Source organism: Quercus lobata, chromosome 8 (assembly GCF_001633185.2).
Source record: "Quercus lobata isolate SW786 chromosome 8, ValleyOak3.0 Primary Assembly, whole genome shotgun sequence".
Classification (NCBI taxonomy): Eukaryota; Viridiplantae; Streptophyta; class Magnoliopsida; order Fagales; family Fagaceae; genus Quercus; species Quercus lobata.
This window is the reverse complement of record NC_044911.1, coordinates 17,065,236-17,087,885: the sequence shown is the minus strand read 5'-3', so window position 1 is coordinate 17,087,885 and position 22,650 is coordinate 17,065,236. Positions and strand designations below refer to the sequence as shown.

The following is a 22,650-nucleotide window of genomic DNA, read 5'->3' as shown; positions in this document are numbered from 1 at the left end:
ATCCCTAGACGCGTCAAGTGCTTGGGACAGGCCGTAAGGTTGGTCGCATGTTTGAAGTTCATGACTTGAAGATTCCTTCATAAGTTATTTATGCAGCTGTTACTATTGCCACCTCCTCACCTGATCTATGGCATGCTCGTCTTGGTCATCCATCCTTATCTCGTCTTTAGTTGTTAGCTTCTCAAGGTCATTTAGGTTCAGTTCAGTTTCAAAAATTTGATTGTACTTCTTTTCATTTTGGCAAACAAACAAAATTGCCCTTTAATAAAAGTGACTCCTTTTCTTTTGCCCCTTTTGATCTTATACATTCTAATATTTGGGGTTTTGCACCTATTCCCACTGAGGGGGGATCTAAATATTTTGTCATATTTGTAGATGTTTTTTCTCGATATACTTGGATTTATCTGCTTCACCATAGGTTTGAACTTGTGTCTATTTACCAAACATTTTATAAAATGATTGAAACACAGTTCAATCGCACCGTTAAAGTCTTTCGATCAGAGAATGCTCAAGAATATAATGATAAATCTTTCCTATCCTTTTTAGACAGTCATGGTACTCTTCCTCAGCAGTCTTGTCCTTACACCTCTCAACAAAATGGTCGTGTAGAATGAAAATATCGTCACATTCTTGATGTTGTCCGCACCCTTCTCATTTCTACCTCTCTTCCTGAGCGCTTTTGGGGTGAGGCCGCACTCACTGCTGTGCACACCATTAATCGTATTCCTTCACCAACTACACACAACAAATCACCATTTGAACTTTTCTATGGTCAAACTCTTGACTACTCCTCTCTTCGGGTTTTTGGTTGTGCTTGTTTTGTCTCTCTTCCTCCTCATGAACGAACAAAGCTCCAACCTCGTACTCGTCTCTGTTGTTTCCTTGGTTATGGTGTGTCTCAAAAGGGGTTTCGCTGCTATGATCCTATTTCTCATCGCCTTCGTGTCTCCCGTCATGTTGAGTTTTGGGAACATCGTCCTTTCACGAGTCTTCAGCAGTTTCCTGCATCTTCTTTCTCAGAGTCTCCCATTTTTACTGATCTTTTCCTCCCTTTCTATCCTGAACTTGTGGAGGATTCTTTAACATCGGCTACCTCTCCAGACGACTCATCTCCGGTTCTGTCTCCGGCATATGACCTGCCTGTCTTGGATCTTGTGGCACCACCCTTTCCTGAGTTTCCTGTTGGTCCTGAACTTCGTCGTTCCACTCGGGTAAGCATATTAAGATCGACTACCACATCACTCACCAGCATCTCAAAAAAGAAAATCTCAAGTTGTTCTCCATCTCCTCTACTGACCAGCCTGCTGATATCTTTACCAAGACTCACCCGCCTGGTTGTCTTCGAGATCTTATATCCAAACTCCAGTTGACTTCCTCCTTACCACCTCGAGTTTGAGGGGGGGATGTTAGTGTATAGCTTAGACTAGTTTAGCCCATTGGACTTAGCCCAGTATACTATACTTGTAGTTTACTCATTTTACTTGTACTGCATACATACCTAGCCTATATAAGGCTCTTTATTGTACATTATTTCACATACATCAATATACAGACTATTCAGTCTTTCTCACACTTTATATTGTTAACAAGGTGCTTAGTCTTCGGGCCACAATAGTGTTCAATAAGGAAACTTTTATCTGTATACTGGACGACTTAAAGCATTTGGAAGTGTTGAATATATGTCACTGCGAGTTCGTATTTTGAGACTCTACATTCTCCACTACACTATGCCAAGAACTTGGGGGATATTTGCAGACGGACACAGTAAAGAAATAAAATATAGTAAGTTAGGACGGGTATGAAATGTATTTGGAAACTAGCCTCTCAAGTTTTAGAAACTTGAGTTTCATATTAAATTTGAGTTTTAAAAACTCACCTCCCACTTGCTGATTTGGACAAATTTTTGCCACATAGATCTCGAGTCTTTTACACTTGATTTCAATGTACGCTGCATACGGAACTACAAACCCAGAAAAGAAGAAAGAAGAAATAAGGAAACCCAGCAGAAAGAAAGAAAGAAGAAGAAGATCCACAGCAAAGAAGAAGACCCACAGCACACACAAACCTAGTCTCCATCAAGCACATCCCGATCGTCGATCTACGGTGCAGTTCACGATCTCCATGGGTGCAGTTTGAAGTTTGAAGTCGGTCAAGTTTGCTTTGTTTTGAATCATTAAAAACTATTTGAACTCTTAAAACATCGCTAACTGCAACTATTAACCTCAGTTGCCGCTAAAGTTTCTCCATTTTAGGTGAGCTTTTCACTTTAACTAGCTTTGTACTATGATCCTTATGATCAAAACCCAGTTGCCCTTTTATGGTTTTTTTAAGCTTTCTAGGTGGTAAATGAAGTAGGGGTTGGATTTTTTTTTTTTTTTTTGTATACCAGGTGTTTGATTAAAGTTCCCAGAGAATTAGTTTGGTTCCCCAGAAAGGAAAAAGATGTATGAATCTAAGTCACATAACTGAACAAGGATTAGTGAAGTTGGTTTTCCTTATTTTGCTTCCTTTGTGCTGGTTTCTTGGTGATCAAACTGAAAATTATGTCTTGCTAGCCTTTTTAGTGCTAAAATTAAGACACTTGCTGCAGACGATTTGCAGATGATGTCTTCTGCACTGGAACTCGAGTTCCACCTGGAATTTTTTACCAGATCAGCAAGTCAGAAGTCTGGAACTTGAGTTTTAAAAACTCGAGATGCTAGTTTTCCACTTTCTTTCCCAACTTGTCAAATAACAAAATTCTTCTAATAATAAAGTTAAATGGAAAAAAAATTCCAAGAACTTGACAAAACAATCATTGAAAAAGGATCAAGACTTAGAGAGTTCCTCGCTTGTCAGACACCCTGCACTATTTGTCAAAGTTTGAAGCATTATGAATTTGAAAAGGTACGACGAGAGGATGAGGTAATTTCTCTTGCAGTATGACTTGAAAAATGGAGACCTATCTAGGCAAGGATTGTGAGTTCAATATTTGTGAGCTTAATATATATTTTTGAATAAATGAACCTCTGTAGACAGTTTAATTTATTTTTTGCTGCGTCTAGATAAATTTTGGAAAAGTAATGATTTTCTTTTATTAAGGTTTTCTAATTGCTCTGGAAGGTTAATCTATAATTAATTAAAGCCACACTACTGTGATTGCAACCAAATTTGTAGTGATGTTGCTTTTGGTCATGATGTTAGCCACATACATTGATCTTCATAGACGAGCCATTTGTTGACAAAAACCCCCTCCAATGGGGCATAAAAGGGATGGGAAAAAATTGATGTTACAACTAGAGTTGGCTATTCAAATATTCTGATATTTAACTACCTGAATTTCAGCAAAAACTTGATATTTTCCTTCATGCAAGCACAAGACAATAGAAATTAAGTGTGATCTTAATGCAGAATATTTACAACATGATATTTGTTAATTTGTTTCATTTTAATTGTTATATGATTGAACTTAATTTCGAGGGACATAAACAATGCTGATTAAAGGTAGCAACTTGAATCTTTTGAAAACTATAACATTAAGTTTTGTTGGGAAAAAATGGAAACTCCAATTGAGACTTAAAAATATAATTTGTATGGATGCTACTTAAATGAAACGCTTAATCCTCATTGTGCATACTAACAATCTTTGTTTAGAAATTGCTTAAAATTTCAGATTTGACTTCATTTTGATTTTCTTGGTATGAAATAAAAATCTATATTTCTTATCCACTACAAAACGATATTCATTTTCTATAAAGAAAAGCATTTCTTATTTCTCAAGAAATGTATCTTTTTTGCATCAAAGAATAGGTCTTGAAGTCTTATAAATAGACAATCTATTAAAAGTTTGGTGGCTTTGGTGAAAGGTCTTCCCATATGGGAAGAGACTTTGAATTTATTTGAGAAAGTCTTGGAAAGATTTTGTTATTTGTGAGTGTTCTTTGAGTGTATAAACACTTTGTACTATCTCTTTGATATAGTGAATTCATATTTTACTACGTATTCGTGAATTCGTGAACAGAGACTATTACCAAGCAATTTTAATCCTTGGTATCATCTTGTGTGTAGTTAGATATATTTTTTTTCTAGTATTCTACGTTCCTATCATTTGTTTTGGAGATTTTTTTCATGCCCATAATATTTTTAAAATTAAAGTGAAAGTGCTGTTTGAAGACTCTTTTAGTGCTATTTGAAGACTCTATTTCGGCCATAATAAATTAGTATAAGAACTTCTGCCATTATAACAATTTCCCCTCACATGTAAGACACTGAGAATGTATAATTTTCTTGGGTTGGTGCCGATTGAAGTAGACTAGAAAATGGCCAAATGAAGATAGAATCAATTAGATTGAAGAGGTTTTTAACTTTGAAATGCTCTTGGACTAGCTAGCGCAGAAAACGAGTCTCTCAAATCCATATATAGGCAATATAATTTGATTAAGTGTATATCACTTTAATTAAAGAATAGAGCTTAATATGTTTTAGATCACAATGCTCTTTGGACGATGGTGAAACCTTAAGTATGTTCATATGTAAGTACCCCTACAAGTAGTTGTATTATATTTGGTGAGAGATCTGTAGATATGATGTAATTTTGTTTTTACCAATGGTTTTATAGCTTAATAATGGTAGGATTTGATCGACAGTGGATGAGGGATTTCGGGATTTGTGAGAATATTATGGAATCCTTCCATCGATTCTTCTATTTATGGAATATGTACTTTAGGATTCGATCAATTGTGGATAAGATATTTGTGAAAATAAAAAGTTGTTCTACCAATAAATAAATAAATATTTGAGTTCAATAACAGCATTATATAATGAAAATAATCTCTTTATTCGAAATAAACATTGAATTCATCCAGAAAAAACAAAGCATTTGATAAAATTAATTGAAGCCCAGAAATATTTTTTTTTTTTTGTTTTTTTATTTTTCCTGGATGAATGAGATTGCTATTGAAAAAGAACAACTAAATAATAATAATAAGCCTACATTTCAGATACTTTCGAAATCATCCATCCAGCACCTTTTAGATCCATCCATCAAACCTGGGCTCAACCTAAACATGAGAATGCAAAACTCCATTTGACTCAGAGCTCCATCTCCATCAAGATCACCTTCCATCAGCATTAAAACAATCTCTTCATCTCCCATGTCATTCAACCCCAGCAGAAAACTGTTCCTCTTCAAGCTCTCAAACGTGATGAGTCCCTTCTCGCAATCCATCAGCAAACGAAACCCACTGCAGAGTTCCCCGATAAACCCTTCTGCACCCAACCTCGCAATCATGGATGGGAAGTAGTCCTCGAACTCAACCGAGTTGTCTAGTGCCAATTGTGCCATTCTTAGCTAGACTCGAACTTGTACGTGAATTTGTACGTGAACAAAAAGGAAGAAAAGGAGTAGGATTCGAGTGATGGGTTGTAATGGTAACAAGGTTGTGAATAGGAGTGATGGAGAGTGAGGGAGTGAGAGGTGTATTATATAAGTGAAGAAAGGAAAGAGATGGTGGCGTTCGTGGAAAAAGGGCAAGGGTTCTAAAAGCCAATGAAGGAAGGTACATAATATGAGGAGGATAAATGTTTATGGTTGTATTGGGGAGCTTCTTGCAGGCTTCATCGGAAGAAACCTGTTTTCTTTATCTTTGGTTCTAATGGAGCGCTTTGCTTCTCCTTCCTGGAAGTTGCATATATGTGTGGCTAACTTCTATATACATGGCATATATAGCAACATGTGTTTGTGTTTTTAGCCTTGTTGACATTAAGACATAAATTACTGCTTCAACATGTGATTATTATTCTCTTGATCATTATGTACCTTGAGCATACGGTTATTAATTAGAAGACAAACCATTGCATTATGAAAGAGATAGCTTAGCTACTATTTTTTTTTTCCAGTCTTATTGGGTGCCATGAAACTTAAAAATCACTCATGGTTGTGCAAATGAATAGTTTACTTGGGTGGCATGAGCCTCTGTGGTCCAAATTTAATTACTTACAAGAAATAAGGAGAGAAAATGATTGGTCCAAATTTATGACTTGTTTGTGTGGGAAAAAAAAAAGTTATTTTTGCCTAGGCCAACTCAAATCCATATGACTTCTTGATATTGCTAAAACTTATAACCCAAACAATATTTTATTTTGTGCTTTGTAGATTTTGTTAAGGAGTGCTCTAAGGACATTCATAAGATTATTTTTAGTATTCTATCAATGATTGTCTTCCTTTACTTATTTTAAAAAAGATAAAACTTATATATAGTATCTTAGATGCTATTTTTTAGGTTCCTCATTTTAAAATTTAGTCATATAACTATTTAATTAAAAAAATATACATTTGTTTCATGAGAAAAAAGCCACATAACAAAATTTTGAGAAGGAAACCTAAGGAACACCTCTTAAATACTGTATCTAAATTTTGCCAATTTAAAAAATAGAATCCAACTTTGTACAAATTTAAATTATACACACAGTTATTTTGAATTTTATGTACACAAAAAAGTGATTCAAATATTCAAATATTCTTTGACCTTGGGACACTTGCTAACAAGAGTATGTTTTATTTTATATGAATACATTTACACCTCAATTTGGCCAACTTTGCTATTTGATTCAAGAAATTTCAAAAGCAGGAAAAAACCATTGCAATTGTTGGTGTGTTGGCGTTAGGCCATAGATTCGTATGCTTGGTGTCCTTTCATGTACTTCATTGTCCTTCCAGTGCATGTCTCTTCTCACCTCTACATTAATTTGAATTGTGTACCTGTGTGATGGAGCCGAGCTTGTTTCAATAATTGCCGCACTGACTAAAGTTAGGGACCTAAAGTCAAAAAATTTGAACACCAAAGAATACCATCTTATCAACCTATGGTTGTTTAAAATCAGGTCCTGAAACTAAGGCTGAAATGGGTCTAAATGAAAGCAGAAAGACGAACTTGTCAGCTATTAAATCAGTTAATCTGTAACATAAACCAAATGCTATATTCATTGTCAGCTAGTACTCCTTTTTTATTGCATAGAATTCTTCTATCCACTTTTTGTGCTTCACTTATCATAATTTATTATGTATTCATTTGATTTTTTATATAAAATAATCAAAGTTCAAAATGAAAAAAAAAAAAAAAAAAAAAAAAAATCAACCATAGCATACCATAATTGGTAAAGCAATAGAGTGAAACATAAAAAGTGGAATAGAGAATTTGTATTACCAAATGTAAAATGATTTCGTTCCTATGCTTTATTGTTCTAGTCCTACAAAATGCTGAAATCACAATGATACGGGCATGAATTAAATGCCAATTTTCTTTGTTCTTCTATCATTTTGAATTCAGTGTTAGATTGAATTCAGTATTATATTCGTGTATTTTCTTTGATGAAATCAATGATATCTTTGTTTTCTCAATAAGTTTTCATTCGTCAACTATCTTTTCCGTAGACTTTGATAAGGTTTTCGAGGTTTAAGTAATCTATTACTTTTGTGGCCAAAAATCAAAATAAATTTATCGATATTTTCATCTTCAAAAAGGACTGATTCGACAATGGGGTCTTGTTAGTTAAATTAAAGGATATGATGGTGATCTACAATGGGGGTAAAGTTCTCACTTTTCAATCATCTTGGTTTTATCTCTCAGACAAAAGGAAGTTTCAGTGCAGTTTCCTTCATCCCTTTCCTTCCCCAATTAAACGACACATTGTGGACATGATGTTTCCCATCAAGAATTTTTATACAGGAAATTCTACATAACAAATTTTAATTAATGTTGCTAAGAAAGGATATACATGACAGTAGTTTTTTTTTTTTTTTTTTTTTTTTTAAATTTAATTTTTAATTTTTTCTATTTAAAAAAAAAAACTCAAATAACACTAATAAGCAATAAATTTTTTTTTTTGAGCAAAAGGTTAGAATTTTTAAAATAAAGTCTATTGTTTACAAGTATGGCCAAACAAATAGAATGGCATTTCGGGGGGGGGGGGGGGTGTGCAATTCCATCTTTAGGCAGACCCCTGATATGGACTGAATTACAAAGTCTGTCCAATAATAAGCAGAAACAAAATAGCTAGGAATAATTTCATAATCTTAATGTTTTTTATTTTATTTTTTCAAATTTGATAGTATTTATATCAAGTTCGATAACGGGTTATTCTCCAAAAAAAAAAAAAAGTTCTATAATGGGTTTCATTGTGATATATATATTTGGATACATATAAAACCCCTCATATTTGTGAATCCCATCTCTATGAAAGAAATAAAATGTTCTCATTCGCATAGAACTGTTCCATACCTCTTATCCAGAACTACAAGAACTCTGTACTGTACTTTCTAATCTCCTACCTCTAACCGTCATTTCTTAATGAGAAAAAAAAAAAAAAAAAAAAAAAAAAAAACGTCAGTTCTTCAATGATATTATTAAGCTTGTGTGGACATCAAAATATTTCGATTCCGTTTTGGAAAGCGATAAAAGATTTTTTCTTTGCTGAATATTAGAAGTAAATGAATAAATTCTACCCAAAAAAAAAAAAAAAAAAAAACCAATAAGTGACTAAATGATTACTCATACCTTAGGTCAGAAACTCAGAATGATAAAAGTAATAAGGTTATAAACACATGTTTTCATTATGTATAAACAAACACGTGATTCTGGAAAGAAAGAAAAAAAAGAAAAGAAAGCGCATTAGCAAATAATTCCGCATTGTAAAAAATTATAACATGGTTGGAGTTAGTGGACCGTAGTCGGATGTGACTAATGGGATGAATGGTTGTGACTTGCGATGCAATTCAAACGGGATATTATTTAAGCATCAATATGACTACAACTAAAATAACAATTTTGCTATAATTTGTACACGCGGTGAGTTATAAGTGGTGGATTTGTAAATTTACTACTTTTATTTCATCATTCATAATTTATTTCTTAGGTAAGTTGTGACTTTAATTGTGGTTCTAGTATTTTTGTAATGAAAAATGATATATATACACAATATTGTCACAATATTTTCACAACAAAATTTTAAGTTACAGGTTGTTAGCTGTTGTTATTGGTGGGCGACAATGTAATTTAGCAGTGGATTCAAATTAAAACTAGTAACAACTTATTAAAACAGTGGAATTGTTCACATTTTTTTTTATTTTTTATACAGAGGAACTTTATTTTCACCGACCGACTAGAGAAAATGGACAGTTTAGTACATTGCTATCAACTACTGAAAAATTGTACAACTATTCTTTTTTTTTTTTCTTTTTTTTTTTCTTCTCTTTTTGGCTCCTCCTTTGTTCAACAACAAGATCCAATCTTGCACTGAACTTGTATACAAGTTTTTATAGTTTTTATTGTTGTACTGTCGCGGTTAACCTATAATATGAGAGATTTAAAGATGCATTGCCAACTTTTATGAACATGGTGGAGCAATTGGAAAAAGAGAGACAAAGAAAACGATAAAGCAATATAATGAAATTTGTTACAAATTTAAAACATTGCTCCTTGTCAAGCACAAGGTAAACGATTGAACCATTGCGGTACCTAAATAATTGATACTTCATAGTTTGGAGTTTGGTACTATATTTGTGGTGTTAAGGTTTGAATTAGCACTCTTCCTTGGAGCAAAAGAGGTACATTTTAGGTTTATAAGGTGTAAGCCAACGCTTGTTTTTGGTATTGTGCAAAACAGGTACAGATTTGCCACGTACCATCCTTGATTTTGGTTATTGTATATTTTGTGCTTGATAATATCCTCAGTGTCAAACTACCAACAGAAATAGTACCAAATCACCACGCTTTGATTCTTGTATAAAGAGAATGGTATCTATGCACGTTTAGTTCCTCATTGTGATTTGGAAACTGAGAAAAACCTTTTGGCTAGGAAAGGCTTGATGTTATGATAAAAAGTTTGGTATTGTCATGAAGCTTCACTGGTTCAATTATTGAGAGTGAACATTTATGCAAAAACTAGAGTGATTAGGACTATTACATTGGGATAGTGGGACCAACATTGTGAAAAGAGCGTATGGTATATACTATATATATATTTTGTGGAGAAAATGGCGACTGGCAAGTTAATCAAACAATGATATGCGGTTAGCAATCCACAGGAGTAGGTGAAATAACATTTTATAATTTTGTTTATGGCTTCAACGTTGTTACAATTAGCTTTGATCAAATAACGAATGTTAATTGTGTAGAAAGTGCCTGACTAATGAGCATATATAAAACTATTGGTGTGTGGGCAGGGGAGTTCTAGTGAAAGGTAACAATTGTTAAGTAACTATATAATAAGCATTTTGAGGAAACAGAGGTGTGTGAAAGGAGGTCTAGAACAAATTGCTCTTAGTTACAATTGATTGTGCATGTGAAAGCAAGTTCGGATGCTTGACATGATATGGGGTTTTGAAGGATCCTAGACTTTCCATCCGCAGACAGGCCAATTAGAAAATGGTATCTGAGTTCTGACCATCAATTAAATATGTTTTAAGCTAAAATATTTTTTTCATTCATAACTTTATTAGAAGTTCAATTTAAATTCCTAAACTTTAAAAAGTTTTTTTTTTTTTGGGTCCAAAAATTTCTGTAAACGTTTTACTCAAATATTTTCTTTCTATATCTGTTAGTTTTAATCCTAATCATCTTGACGGAAAGCTAACTTTTTTTTTTAGAGTGAGGGCTGAAAGCTAACTTGGTATCCAACTCTTACAATATTTTATATGAATATCTAATTATCTCATTTTAGAAATTAAGAAATTGTGAGATTCAACTCTGTATATTTTGACATTATTCAAATTGTGATTTATTGGTTGAACTAGTGAGTCAAAGCTTACATGGGTCAAATTTTACTTTGGGTTTAATAACTAGATTTTTTTAACAATGATTTATAATCAATAAATGTCCTTTTATGATGTAGAATGGAGAAACACATACTTTATTTGAGGATAGATAATCAGAAGTTAATGGTTTGCCTCCCTCCAAAGAAAAAATTTACCCTACCAATTATCATATCATATTTAGTTTTGTGGATTTTTTTTGTTTTGGTTCACTATCTTAGGATATAATGCTAATGATTGATCCATGCAAAATTTATATAATGCTAATGATTGATCCATGCAAAAATTTTGAAATGTAGAATGTTTTATCAGATCCTAGAGATCACTTCAAGACTTTTATATTGATAGATTTTAATTAGTTCAACTTGTAAAATTTCTTATCTTAGAATAAGAGATTTGAGATTCGAACTTTATTTATACTAAAAATTCAATTGATGTCTTGACCCAATAATAAATTATAATAATTAAAAAGTAGATGTCATAAGTTAAAATTCTATCATATCTATATAAAAAAAATTTATTTCCATGTTGTTTTTGATATTTCAGGATTGAAGTTTAAATTAGACTAGAACACTACTTAACTAATTTTAGACTTTTAGTGAGAAGTTCCACTGTTTTATTTTTTATTTTTTTATTTATCGAGACCTGGATCTTTCTTTGGTTGAAAAGAGAGGGTCAAAGGCCCAGGATACGTGGATCTTTTTGCCCAATGATCTAGCTCTTCCAAAGACGTGCGTTGAATGGGCCTACAACTTTGGTTGTTTTGAATGGCCCAGGACACCAGATAGGTGGCTTCTTGCATGTGTAAAAATTTCTATTTATTTTGGTATAAATTTCTTTTTTTACATACTCATTTTTTAAAATACCATATATTAGTTGATAAAGTTTCTTAATCTTTGATGGTTGAATAAGAGATTTGATGTTCAATCCCCACCTACATAAAAAATTGATTGGTGTCTTGATCTGATTATAAAGAACTATCATCAAGAGCGAACGTCATAGGTTAAAACTCTCTCTAAAAAGATTATTTATTTTATATTACATTTCATTAAAATATCAATTTATTATTATTATTATTATTTTTTTTTTTTTACACACAACAATCATTATACACTCTCTTCCTTCGGGACAAGGTTTTTCTTTAAACTAGTTTGGAGAAAAACACTTTAAACTCCTCCTATATCTTTTTATTGGATGTAAATTTTGAAGATCCAACTGTTGAATTGCATTTTCTTTATATTCTTAACACACATGTCAAATTTCGTTTAAATTGGATGTTATTTACTAATTGATTAGTAAACTTATTTTTTATGCATAATTTTAGACTACAAAATTTTGAAATTTAAATTTTTAATTGATGACATAACTATTGATTTTTGATATTCCTAAAATTTTGCAAGCATGGAAAATATAATAAAAACATGCAGTTCAATGATTAGATTTTAAAAATTCATATACAATAAAAAGATATAGGAATAGTTTAAAGAGTTTTTTTTTGTAAACTACTTTGGAGAAAAACCTTTTCACTTTCTTCATCATTGAGATACGTAAAGAAAAAATAAAAAACTAAATATAAAACGAATAGTGTCAGTGTAAATTTTATACAGCTACTAAAGCAACTATGTATTTTTACACAATTTTGCATAAACTAATGTGGATGAATTTTGGGCTTGATTGACTAAAATGTGATATTTTTTCTATTATATAAGCATTAATGAATATGCTATAATAAACTAATTCTCCTTCCTAAATTTGATAACTCCATACTTGTGTAAAGTGTAATCTTTGCTTGTTGCCTCATTTAGAATTGAGTAGTGGAAGAATTTCCCTTGCTCTTTTTTCCCTTTCCCCCCTAGGTTTGCAGTTCATCATTGCTACGACCCATAATGGTATCTATCCATCCAACCATGCTAATCACTAATGAATAATTTGGATTGAGTGGGAGTAGGGATGGCCATACCCATTGGGTAATGGATATCCAGCCCTACCCGATCTAAATATTCTAAGTAATACCTAGTTCTTAATGGGTGGAAGATAATTGAATAGGGTTTGGATATTACCAAAATTTTTAGGTAGAGTTTGAATTTTTACCCATTATTACCCATTTAACTAATTAAATCTAACTCAATCAAATTATTATGGGTAAACCTAAACCCACTCAATTACCCAATAATCAAAATTACCAAAATGTCCCTAAAACTTGAAAATGACCAAAGTACTCCTTAAATCGTCTAAAATTACTAAAATGCACCCTAAACCTAAAAAATGTCCAAAATACCTCCAAATCCTAAAAATGATCAAAATACCCCTGAAACCTGAAAATTACCAAAATACCCACTAAACCTAAAAAAATGACCAAAATACCCCCTAAATCTAAAAATATTCAAAATAATCCCTAAACCTAAAAAATGACTAAAAGACCACTGAAACCTAAAAATGACCAAAATACTCTCTGAACCTAAAAATTACTAAAATATTCCCTAAGCCTAAAAAATTACCGAAATATCCCTAAAACCTAAAAAATGATCCAAATTAAAAACTTAAAATTACCAAAATACCCCTTAAACCTAAAAAATAGTCAAAATACCCCAAAAACCTAAAAAATGACTGAAATACCCCCAAAACCTAAAAATTACCAAAATACCCCCTAAACATATAAAATGACAAAAATATCTCTGAAACCTATGAAATTACCGAAATACCCCCAAAACCTATAATATGACCAAAATACCCCGAAAACCTATAAAGTGACAAAAATGCCTCTAAAACCTATAAGATGATAAAAATATACTTAAACCTAAAAAATGACTAAAATAACATCGAAACCTAAAAAATGACTGAAATACCTCAAAATCTTAAAAAATAATCGAAATACCCCCCAAAACTAAAAATGACCAAAATACCCTGAAACTTAAAAAATTACCAAAATACCCTTGAAACCTTAAAATTACCAAAATACCTCCGAAACCTAGAAAATTGCCAAAATAGCCCCAAAATATAATAATTATTAATATACCTCTAAAACCTAAAAAATGAAAAAAATGCCACCGTAATCTAAAAAATGACCAAAATACCCTTAGAATATAAGAAATGACCAAAATAACCCCCAAAACTAAAAAATTACCGAAATTCCTCAAAACCTACAAAATGACTGAAATATTCTTAGAACCTTTAATTTGATGAAAATACCCTCGAATAAAGTTCTAAGTATAGTCTAAAGAAAAATTGGGTGTATTTTTATCATCATATAGTTTTTAGGGGAATTTTTGTCATTTTATAGGTTTCGGGGGTATTTTGATCATTTTATAGGTTTCGGGGCTATTTTAGTATTTTTTAAATTTTAGGGGTATTTTGGTAATTTTTAAGTTTTGGGGGTATTTCAGTTAGTTTTTAGGTTTTGGAGGTATTTCGGTCATTTTTTAGGTTTAGGGAGTATTTTGGTAATTTTATGTTTCGGGGGTATTTCAATGAAATTTTAGGTTTCGGGAGTATTCTGGTTATTTTTCAGATTTAGGGAGGTATTTTAGTAATTTTTGGGTTTCAAGGGGTATTTTGGACATTTTTTAGGTTTCGTGGGTACTTTGGTCATTTTTAAGGTTTTAGTGGTATTTTAGTAATTTTTTAGGTTTAAGGGGTATTTTGGTAATTTTAAGTGGCTTTTGAACATATTTGGTGATTTTGGGGGTATTTTGGTCATTTTAGAGGTTTCATGGGTATTTTGCTCAGTTTAGAGATTTTTTTTTTGGATATTTTTGACATTTTAGTGGTTTTTTAGCATACTTGGTGATTTTATAGAAATCGGGTTTGGATAAGGTGTGGATATCCATGGGTAAACAAACCGGGATAACAATTGGATATGGATATTAATTGAGTAGGTAATCAGGTATCTATGGACAAATTAATTGGGTCGAGTATCGGTATACCCTACCCATATCCTATCCACGACTATTTCTAAGTGGGAGTAGAGTAAAGTTGGTTAGAAATTAGTGATAATATAAACCATTGTTGAAGCAAAATTAAAATAGAACTATTTATTAATAAAAACAATGAATATCTAGAATGTATAATTAAGTGAATGTGAGTGACAAGAGTGAATGGTGTTTGAGTTGTTGTAGGTTTTTTTCCCTAAAAGATTTATGTGTGGTCATTTGTTTTTGTTTTGAGAGCACAAGTGAGTTATTTAAAAACCCATAAAAGTTGCTAAAGTTCATTTCAGTTCTTACAAATTAGGACACAAAACATTAACTCTCCAATGTTTGTTTGAACATTAAAATTTGCTCTTTTATTCCCCTCATTGCCCCCATTTACAACTTATTATCTCTAAAAAAAGTCTCAATTGCATGTTTGATCAAGTCAAACCTCACACAACCGGTCATGGCCAAACATGTAATCCTCATTATTCATAATTATCTTATTTATAATTTACAGCATTGTGCATGGTTCTTTTTCATATAAATTAATATTTAACCCTTGCACACATTGCGGACTATTTGGGCCAGATAATCCAACAATTGTCCTAATGGAAACTTCAAAGGTACAAGAAAGTTTCTGAGTAGAACGAAGTATGAATTGCAAACGGGAACTTCTGAAATTTCCAGAACGGTGTCGGACGTGTCAGGACAGCTTAAACGGCAGTCATGGTCGAACAAAGATGACTAAAGATGCCATGGTATTCGTTACAGTTTATGCAGAGAGCTTTTAGGATAGACTTCAAATTTCATATCAGGTACGTTGGATCTTAATCTTCTGAATATCAATTACGAGAGGAGCTAAAGAAGCATATAGAATTTGTGAAAGCAATTGAGTATTTCTCATTGATTATGAAATTGGATTACAGCTATGTTTATATAGGAACGAAACAGGGAGGAAGGAAATAACAGAACAGAATTAGTTAGATTCAAGAAAATCATTGGTTTATATTGTACTATCAATGTAAAATAGGATATCTGTACAACCACTGGTTACTTGATATTCAAGAGTATTATACATCAAGCAGATAATACATTAGAATACGACATGTAGTATAAGAGACTAATACTTTAAGCTACTGTAGTCGTTTTTTCTTCTTCTCTTTGATTTCTGGTCTTGGTCTTTTACTGTTCCTTTTCTTCTTGTCTTCAGCTTGTGAACTTTTATTATATAAGACTAGTGCACAACTGACTTTATTAGGTGGATTTTGAAATGAACAGAAAACGAAAAATATAAGGTCTGAATAAAAGTATGGAACTAAGAACTAAATTTGAAATATAACCCTTTGAAATGTTACCGGCCTTGCACAATTGAAACCGATGCATTATTCACAGAACATATTTCGGTGATGCTATTAATTGGATTTTCTCTCACGACAGTTCTCACATTCAAGAAAGCTGGTTCCTTGGGATAAGGTAGAGCTGCACTTTCGTTGCTTAGCATTGCGACAACTTCAGACATGGTAGGTCTATCTGCTGCACTTTCTTGAACACAGAGAAGAGCTATGTTAATGTATCTGAGTGCCACATGCATAGAGGATACATCATCAAGTAGAGGATCCACCAAGTCCGATCCCCTCTCACTTGTCCATAATTCCCATGCCTTAAAATCCGGAAAAAAACAATAATCAATTTAAAATCAGAGGAAATTTGATCAGGGTTCTAAGATATTTAGAACAAGGAATTTCTATTTGATTTTTATGTAACCCGTACATGTGTAAGTAACCCCTCTCGCATGTAACTATTACACATAAATACCCTCTCAAAAATAAGGGACTTAATATGTATGGCACATTTCCCCCTCTCCCCCCAAAGAATTAGTAGATAGTTTTCATTTCATTAATAGTTAGTTGTAAAGTTGTAATTTTCAATTCTGTTTTGTTGGCATTAATTTTGTGTCAAATTTGATTGTATTTCTTTAATAATTTTCCTGTATGTTTGCGAGATTAAATGTAATAGGTTCAGTGTGGAATATTGGTGAAGAACTGTGAAGACAGAGCATCTCGTGACTGGCTTGTGAGTGGTGCAACCTGCGAAATGTCATGTGAGTAGCACATGTTGGAAGTTCAAAAGACTCAAGTGTTAGAGGCATTTCATGAAACGCTTGTTAGATACGCTAACATGCTGTTTTCTAAGTGTTTTCCTCATTTCTTCACCCACACTATAAAAGTTTCAGAGAGAAAACCCAAAAAATCCATTTAAGAGTTAGAGATTGCAAACCTACAATCCTCTACACATTTCTCATAGTTTTCTTCACTCTCTTCCCTCTCTAGTTCCATATTCTTTGAGAAATTCTCAGCCAAAACACAAACCACACCCATTTTGAGTGTTGTGAGTTGCTTGGGAGCTTTTGGGAAGCATTGGGTCATGCCATTCTATGATGGATGCAATTGGTGATAATTGCGGGATTCAAAAAGTTAGTAGACAAGGCTCAATGAAGCCCGTTGGTAGTTGAGACTTGGAGGGTCTAAGTATAGAGGGTAGTCTAAGCTTAAAGGGTTTATATTGTAATTCTTGTACTCCAACTTATTTACTGGTAGATTGATTCGGCTTGGAAGGCCGTAGAGAGGTTTATATGCCGAGCACTTCAGTTTTCCTCTTCGATAACACATCGTGGTGTTATCTTGTGTTTACTTCTCTTTTCCCATTACTCCTTGTGTTTATACTTAATTGTCAAGAGGTAGTAGTCCTCGTTAATTGTGTATTTGATTACTCTTATTCCGCATCTAATTTAGTAGATTAAAAGCAATTAAGCCATAATTTAAAAAATTAGGGGTCTAATCTAGATCTAGTATTTATACTAGTGAGCATTCAATAGTGATTAAATATTTTTTCAACAAATCCCAACAAAAAAATCAGAATTTAAAAGTGATTGGAAGTTTTTACAAGTGAAAGTGTAAATAGGATACTTACATATGCAAGAAGATGGCGAGAGTCGGTTAGATAAAAACCAGTGTTCTTTTGACCACTCACAATCTCTAACAGTAAGACGCCAAAACTAAAAATATCCGATTTGATCGAGAAGAGGCCTTCCAGAGCATATTCAGGGGACATATAGCCACTAGAAACCATTATCGAGTAAAACTTATTAGCTTCATTTAAAAACAAAAGTATGTGCGCATGAATACATTCATATTTGTAATTATGATTAAGAAGTTTCTATTTATTATACTTACTAAGTGCCAACAATCCTATTGGTATTTGCTTGAGACTCGTTTCCTCCAAATATTCTCGCCATTCCAAAATCTGATATTTTTGGATTCATGTCACTATCCAATAAAATGTTGCTGGCCTTAAGGTCTCTATGAATAATCCTGAACCGGGAATATTGATGAAGATAAAGAAGCCCTTGAGAAACTCCTTCAATGATTTGAAGCCGTGTTCCCCAATTTAAAATCTTGCGCTTTTCTGGATCTGATTTACATAAAATGAGCAAATTGCAATGCACAATTAGCAGCACACATTCAAAGGACAATAACAAAAAACCCAATTTTATGAAAACTTGAAAATATGAGAAACTACAAACCAAAAAGGAAGAAATCCAAGCTTTTATTGGACATATACTCATAAATTAATATCTTTTCATCCCGTTCAATGCAACAGCCCAAAAGTCTGACAAGATTCTTGTGTTGGAGCTTGGCAATGAGCATTGCCTCATTTTTTAGTTCCTCCCAACCTTGCCCAGATCTTCTTGAAAGCCTTTTTCACAGCTACCTCATCCCCTTTCAGTAAAATTCCCTGAAACTCTTTTGCTTAAACTTAATTAGTTCCATTACCACCAGGGAGAACGTTAGCCCACTTTGAATCTGAAAAGATATACTTAGTAGGCTTTAATATCATAAGCAGCAACAAAACTGGCATGTGCCTGTTGTGCTTGTTCACTCTAAACATGGTAAAGTTTAGTCTTTTATGTTCACTCCTTATCCTAAGCATTAATTGCGTTTAAGGATATTGAATCATACCTTATAAACTGGCCCAAAACCACCCTCTCCTAGCTTATTTGCATCTGAGAAATTATCAGTTGCAGCAGAAACACTTTTTAAACTGAACAATGGCATTTTGACTTCCTTTTTCTTACCATCTCCAGGCTTATTTACTTCAGAAAGCTCAGAATTTTCTGTTGTTTGGGTCATGCCCAAATCTAACTGTAACAAATCCTCCCCTGAATAGTGAACAACAAATTTATACGGTGTTAATTAAGGATGTAAATTTTTATTGCTTAAATTGCGTTTCAAGCAATTCTTTACTCACCCTTCTTTCTAAGCTTTCTCCTCACATAATAAAACATAAGGCCCAATGTAAGCATTGCTAACGGAGTAGACATGGTCAGTACCAAAATTTGCAATACACCCAATTTCTTATTATTCGTTCCAGAGATTGAATTGTTATTTACTGCGTCTGTTGCTGTTCGATTCCTTGAGTTTGTGTCTGTAAAAGGAAATAAAAGAAATAAATAATCTATGCATCATTACTATAGATATCTCCTTCACTAGTGGCTCCACTCTGACTTGCAAAAAAATGTATGTTAGGGTCGTATTTTCTATGTAATTAGCTAATCATTTGACAAAACGCACTTTATTTGTAATTGAATGAATCTAAGTTGGGTTTAATATATCAAGGAGTATATTGTTCAAACATATCAAGTGGTATTGTTAAAGACATGAAAATTGATCTAAGAAGCAAGTGAAGAAAAACTATCTTATTAAATCTCGACAGAAGCTCAACAGATGCTAGTATTGAAGTTTAACAGAGAAACTCGACATAAGCTCTATCTATCGAGATCTATGATTTCAAAATTTTCAGATTTAAAATTCGGCCCATGATGACTTGTTTGATTAGGATTTCTTTTTTCACAACTCTAGTCATATATAAAACTTATTTTAAAAGTCATAAAGCACGAAAACAAAGACTTAGAACTCATATACTTTGTGTGAAACTACTGCGTTTGTACGCCTTAGGGTTTTGTAACCAAGTGCTTCCTGATTTTCATTGTTGATGAAGTGAAGAATTTTACAACTAACAACAATCATTCAATTTGCTAGAGTTAGTCATGTATTGGAATCCGTGCAAAAGAGTTAGTCACGTACTGGAATCCGTGCAAAAGAGTTAGTCACAAGATTGGAGAAGGCTACTACAATATCAAGTTCAATTGGGTATTGAAGTGAATGTTTAACAGTAGGTATTTTAGGATAGGCCAGGGTAGTGGTAAGATTCTTCATTTTTGTAACCACTTGATTATTGATTAGTGAATTCTTAGGAGTGGTGACTTTAAATTTACTCGCTGGGGTTTTTGGTTTGCGAGAGGTTTTCCCTATTTGTCAACAAATCACCGTGTCAATTTAATTTCCGCTACATTTGGTTTATCTGGTAATTTGTTGGTGCTTTCATAATTTGCATGTAATTTGACCTAATTAATCAACTTGAGTAATAGAATTAATTAACTGGGGTTAATTTATCTTAACCCAACAATGTATATATACACTTACTAAAAAAATATTATATGCTAAACTAACCTATTGTAACCACTCTAATAAAAATGTTAAACACCCTAATGTGAGAATACAAAAATTTGAGCTCAACAAAAATAAAAGTAATACTACATTCACAACATATTCAAAATAATTTTACAACAAATCCAATATGATAAGCTATTATTGATTCTAATTTGGGCCCAATGTTGGTATTATTTTTTTGAGCCACCAATAACAACTTTTTGCTTAAGATTTGTTGTAAAAGTAGCATTACTCCAAAATTAATTCCGCCTCCCAAATATAATCCTTAATCCCTTTTATAAAATTTTTAAAAAAGTTTAAATAATAACAATAAATATTAGCCCAAATAATAACAAACAAAAACCAAAGAAAAATAAGACAAGACCAAACAACAAGTGAACAAATTATTCAACAAAAAGCCTATTATAAAACAAAAAGATAAAAATTGCTAATTATTCAAATTTGTAGCTTGTTTAACTTATTCATTAAAAATAATTTCTAATTTCATTTTTTGTTAAAAAATGGTACTAAGAAAAATATTGTGGTTGTGAGTTCTATTTGATGGTGACTACAATTATACTTTTTTTGGCTTTGTAGTTGTAACAATTTTACTCTCCTTAATGACTCAACTCGCAGTTGTAGTAAATATTCAATTTATCTCTTTATTAGATTTTGTGTAATTCAAATTTCTTAGTAATCATCCTAAAAAAATCCTAAAACCCCTACTGCTCCTCAAAGTTATTTAAAACAGAAAATAGATAATTGTGCTAAGAAGAAAACACAACCGCCCAAAAAAAAAAAAAAAGGATTTACGTACTCTTAATAATACCAAGTTTTCAAATTTTCTTACCTTGGTTGACCAAATCCGAAGTAGCAAGTTTCAGATTGAAATCCATCCCATATATGTCATCGGCTGAGAGTTGTTTTAGATTCAATAGAGAACCATCCCATAGTAAGCATGGAGGCTTGAGATCTCGCCGCTTGTAATAATAAGCATAAGCAGTACAAGAACAGTTGTTCAAGCAAGCTGATTGGCACTCGTTAGCACTGCCAAAGTCCAAATACCGCGGATTATCAGGCCAGTCAACTTTAGACATGTGAAGAAACCCATCATTCTGAACATCATTATTCTTAGTGCACTGCAGATCAGTTTCCCTCACACAGCCACTGGACGAGTTCCCTTTGCTCCAAGAATCGGCAGAAACAGGTCTAAAACCTGTCAAACAGCCACATGGTACTTCAGCAGTTTCATTGCATATGCTAAAAGCTCCACATAAAGCATAATCCCCACACCTAGATGACTGTAACGAATGCCACCTTTGATCATCTTCTGACCACGACTGCAGTTTAAGCTGCCCGTACACATCCAACACCATTTTTGAAATTTCAGGTGTGTAATTCATAGGCCAAGTAATACCGTACCCGTACCAATTACTGTGGGATAAAACCCCAAAAGTATAGATTGAACTAGACCAGTATACTTTAGACCCCTCCATTAGAGTTAGCTGATCCGAAGAACTCAGCTGTAGGGAGAAAAGGCCAGGAGCTGGGTCTTCTGTACTCTTCCATGATGTTGCCACAAAATCTAATTCAAGCATCATTCCGGGAAAAATAGTATCAGTTGGATAGTCAAAGCTTTGCCAAAAAACCTCCAAGACCTTGTCTGTGACTATCAGATTACCTGTATCCAATAGCATGGCATAGGCACCGTTTCCAGCTGAAGTGTTGGCCACCATGTATGTCATTCTGCCATCGGATATTACAAGATTTCCTTCTGAATTAAGAGCAAGAGCTGGAGAGGAATTTGGGAATGGGTACTCTCTGTTTGCAACCCAAACAACATTCTGCTCAGAAACTTTCTTGAATCGTACTCCCAAGTAATACTTTGTTGAATTTCCTGGAGTGAAAAAACCAAGTTCGAAGATTCCATTAGTGGATACAAGGGTTTCCGAGGTATTCAGGAACGGCCAGGTTGGATGGTATTCGTGACAATATTGTTGGTGGACTGCAAACCAATGCAGAAAACAATCAGGAACAAAGCAATAACTACGAGAGGGGAAATTCTGCTACTCATATTTATCAGGCAGCTATGCAAGGACAAATTGCACTTTGCAGATGTATGCTGGATTGAGGAAGGAGAAGAAAGTTATATTATGTTTCCTTAGCATGTTACTTCTCCCTCACACCGGAAACATAATAGAGTTTTTCGAGGAAGGAGACCTTTAGATGTCAGCGCTGCAACTTGCAGTAGTCAACACTACTTACCTCCGTTTTGTCTTGAGGAATCTTTTCCACCATTTAACGCAAACCAACACTACAACCGACGCCCTCACATCCTCCATATTCTATGCATATCATGTCACTTTGTGGGCCACCATATTGCCATTGTTCCTTGCTTAGT

At 33.1% G+C, this 22,650-nt stretch overlaps 1 protein-coding gene and 1 pseudogene across 1 annotated transcript; both read right to left on the bottom strand.

The window, feature by feature from the left end:
- Nucleotides 1–4,797: 4,797 nt before the first annotated feature.
- On the bottom strand, nt 4,798–5,661 carry LOC115957526 (calcium-binding protein KRP1-like). The gene has a single exon (XM_031075792.1). The coding sequence runs from the start codon at nt 5,321–5,323 to the stop codon at nt 4,976–4,978; it is 348 nt and encodes a 115-aa protein (XP_030931652.1). The 5' UTR covers nt 5,324–5,661; the 3' UTR covers nt 4,798–4,975.
- A 10,349-nt stretch (nt 5,662–16,010) lies between these two features.
- Nucleotides 16,011–22,323, bottom strand: LOC115958581 (annotated as a pseudogene).
- Nucleotides 22,324–22,650: the final 327 nt, after the last annotated feature.

Coding starts and splice junctions, on each gene's coding strand:
- LOC115957526 (XM_031075792.1), bottom strand. CDS start 5,323: ATGGCACAATTGGCACTAGACAACTCGGTTGAGTTCGAGGACTACTTC.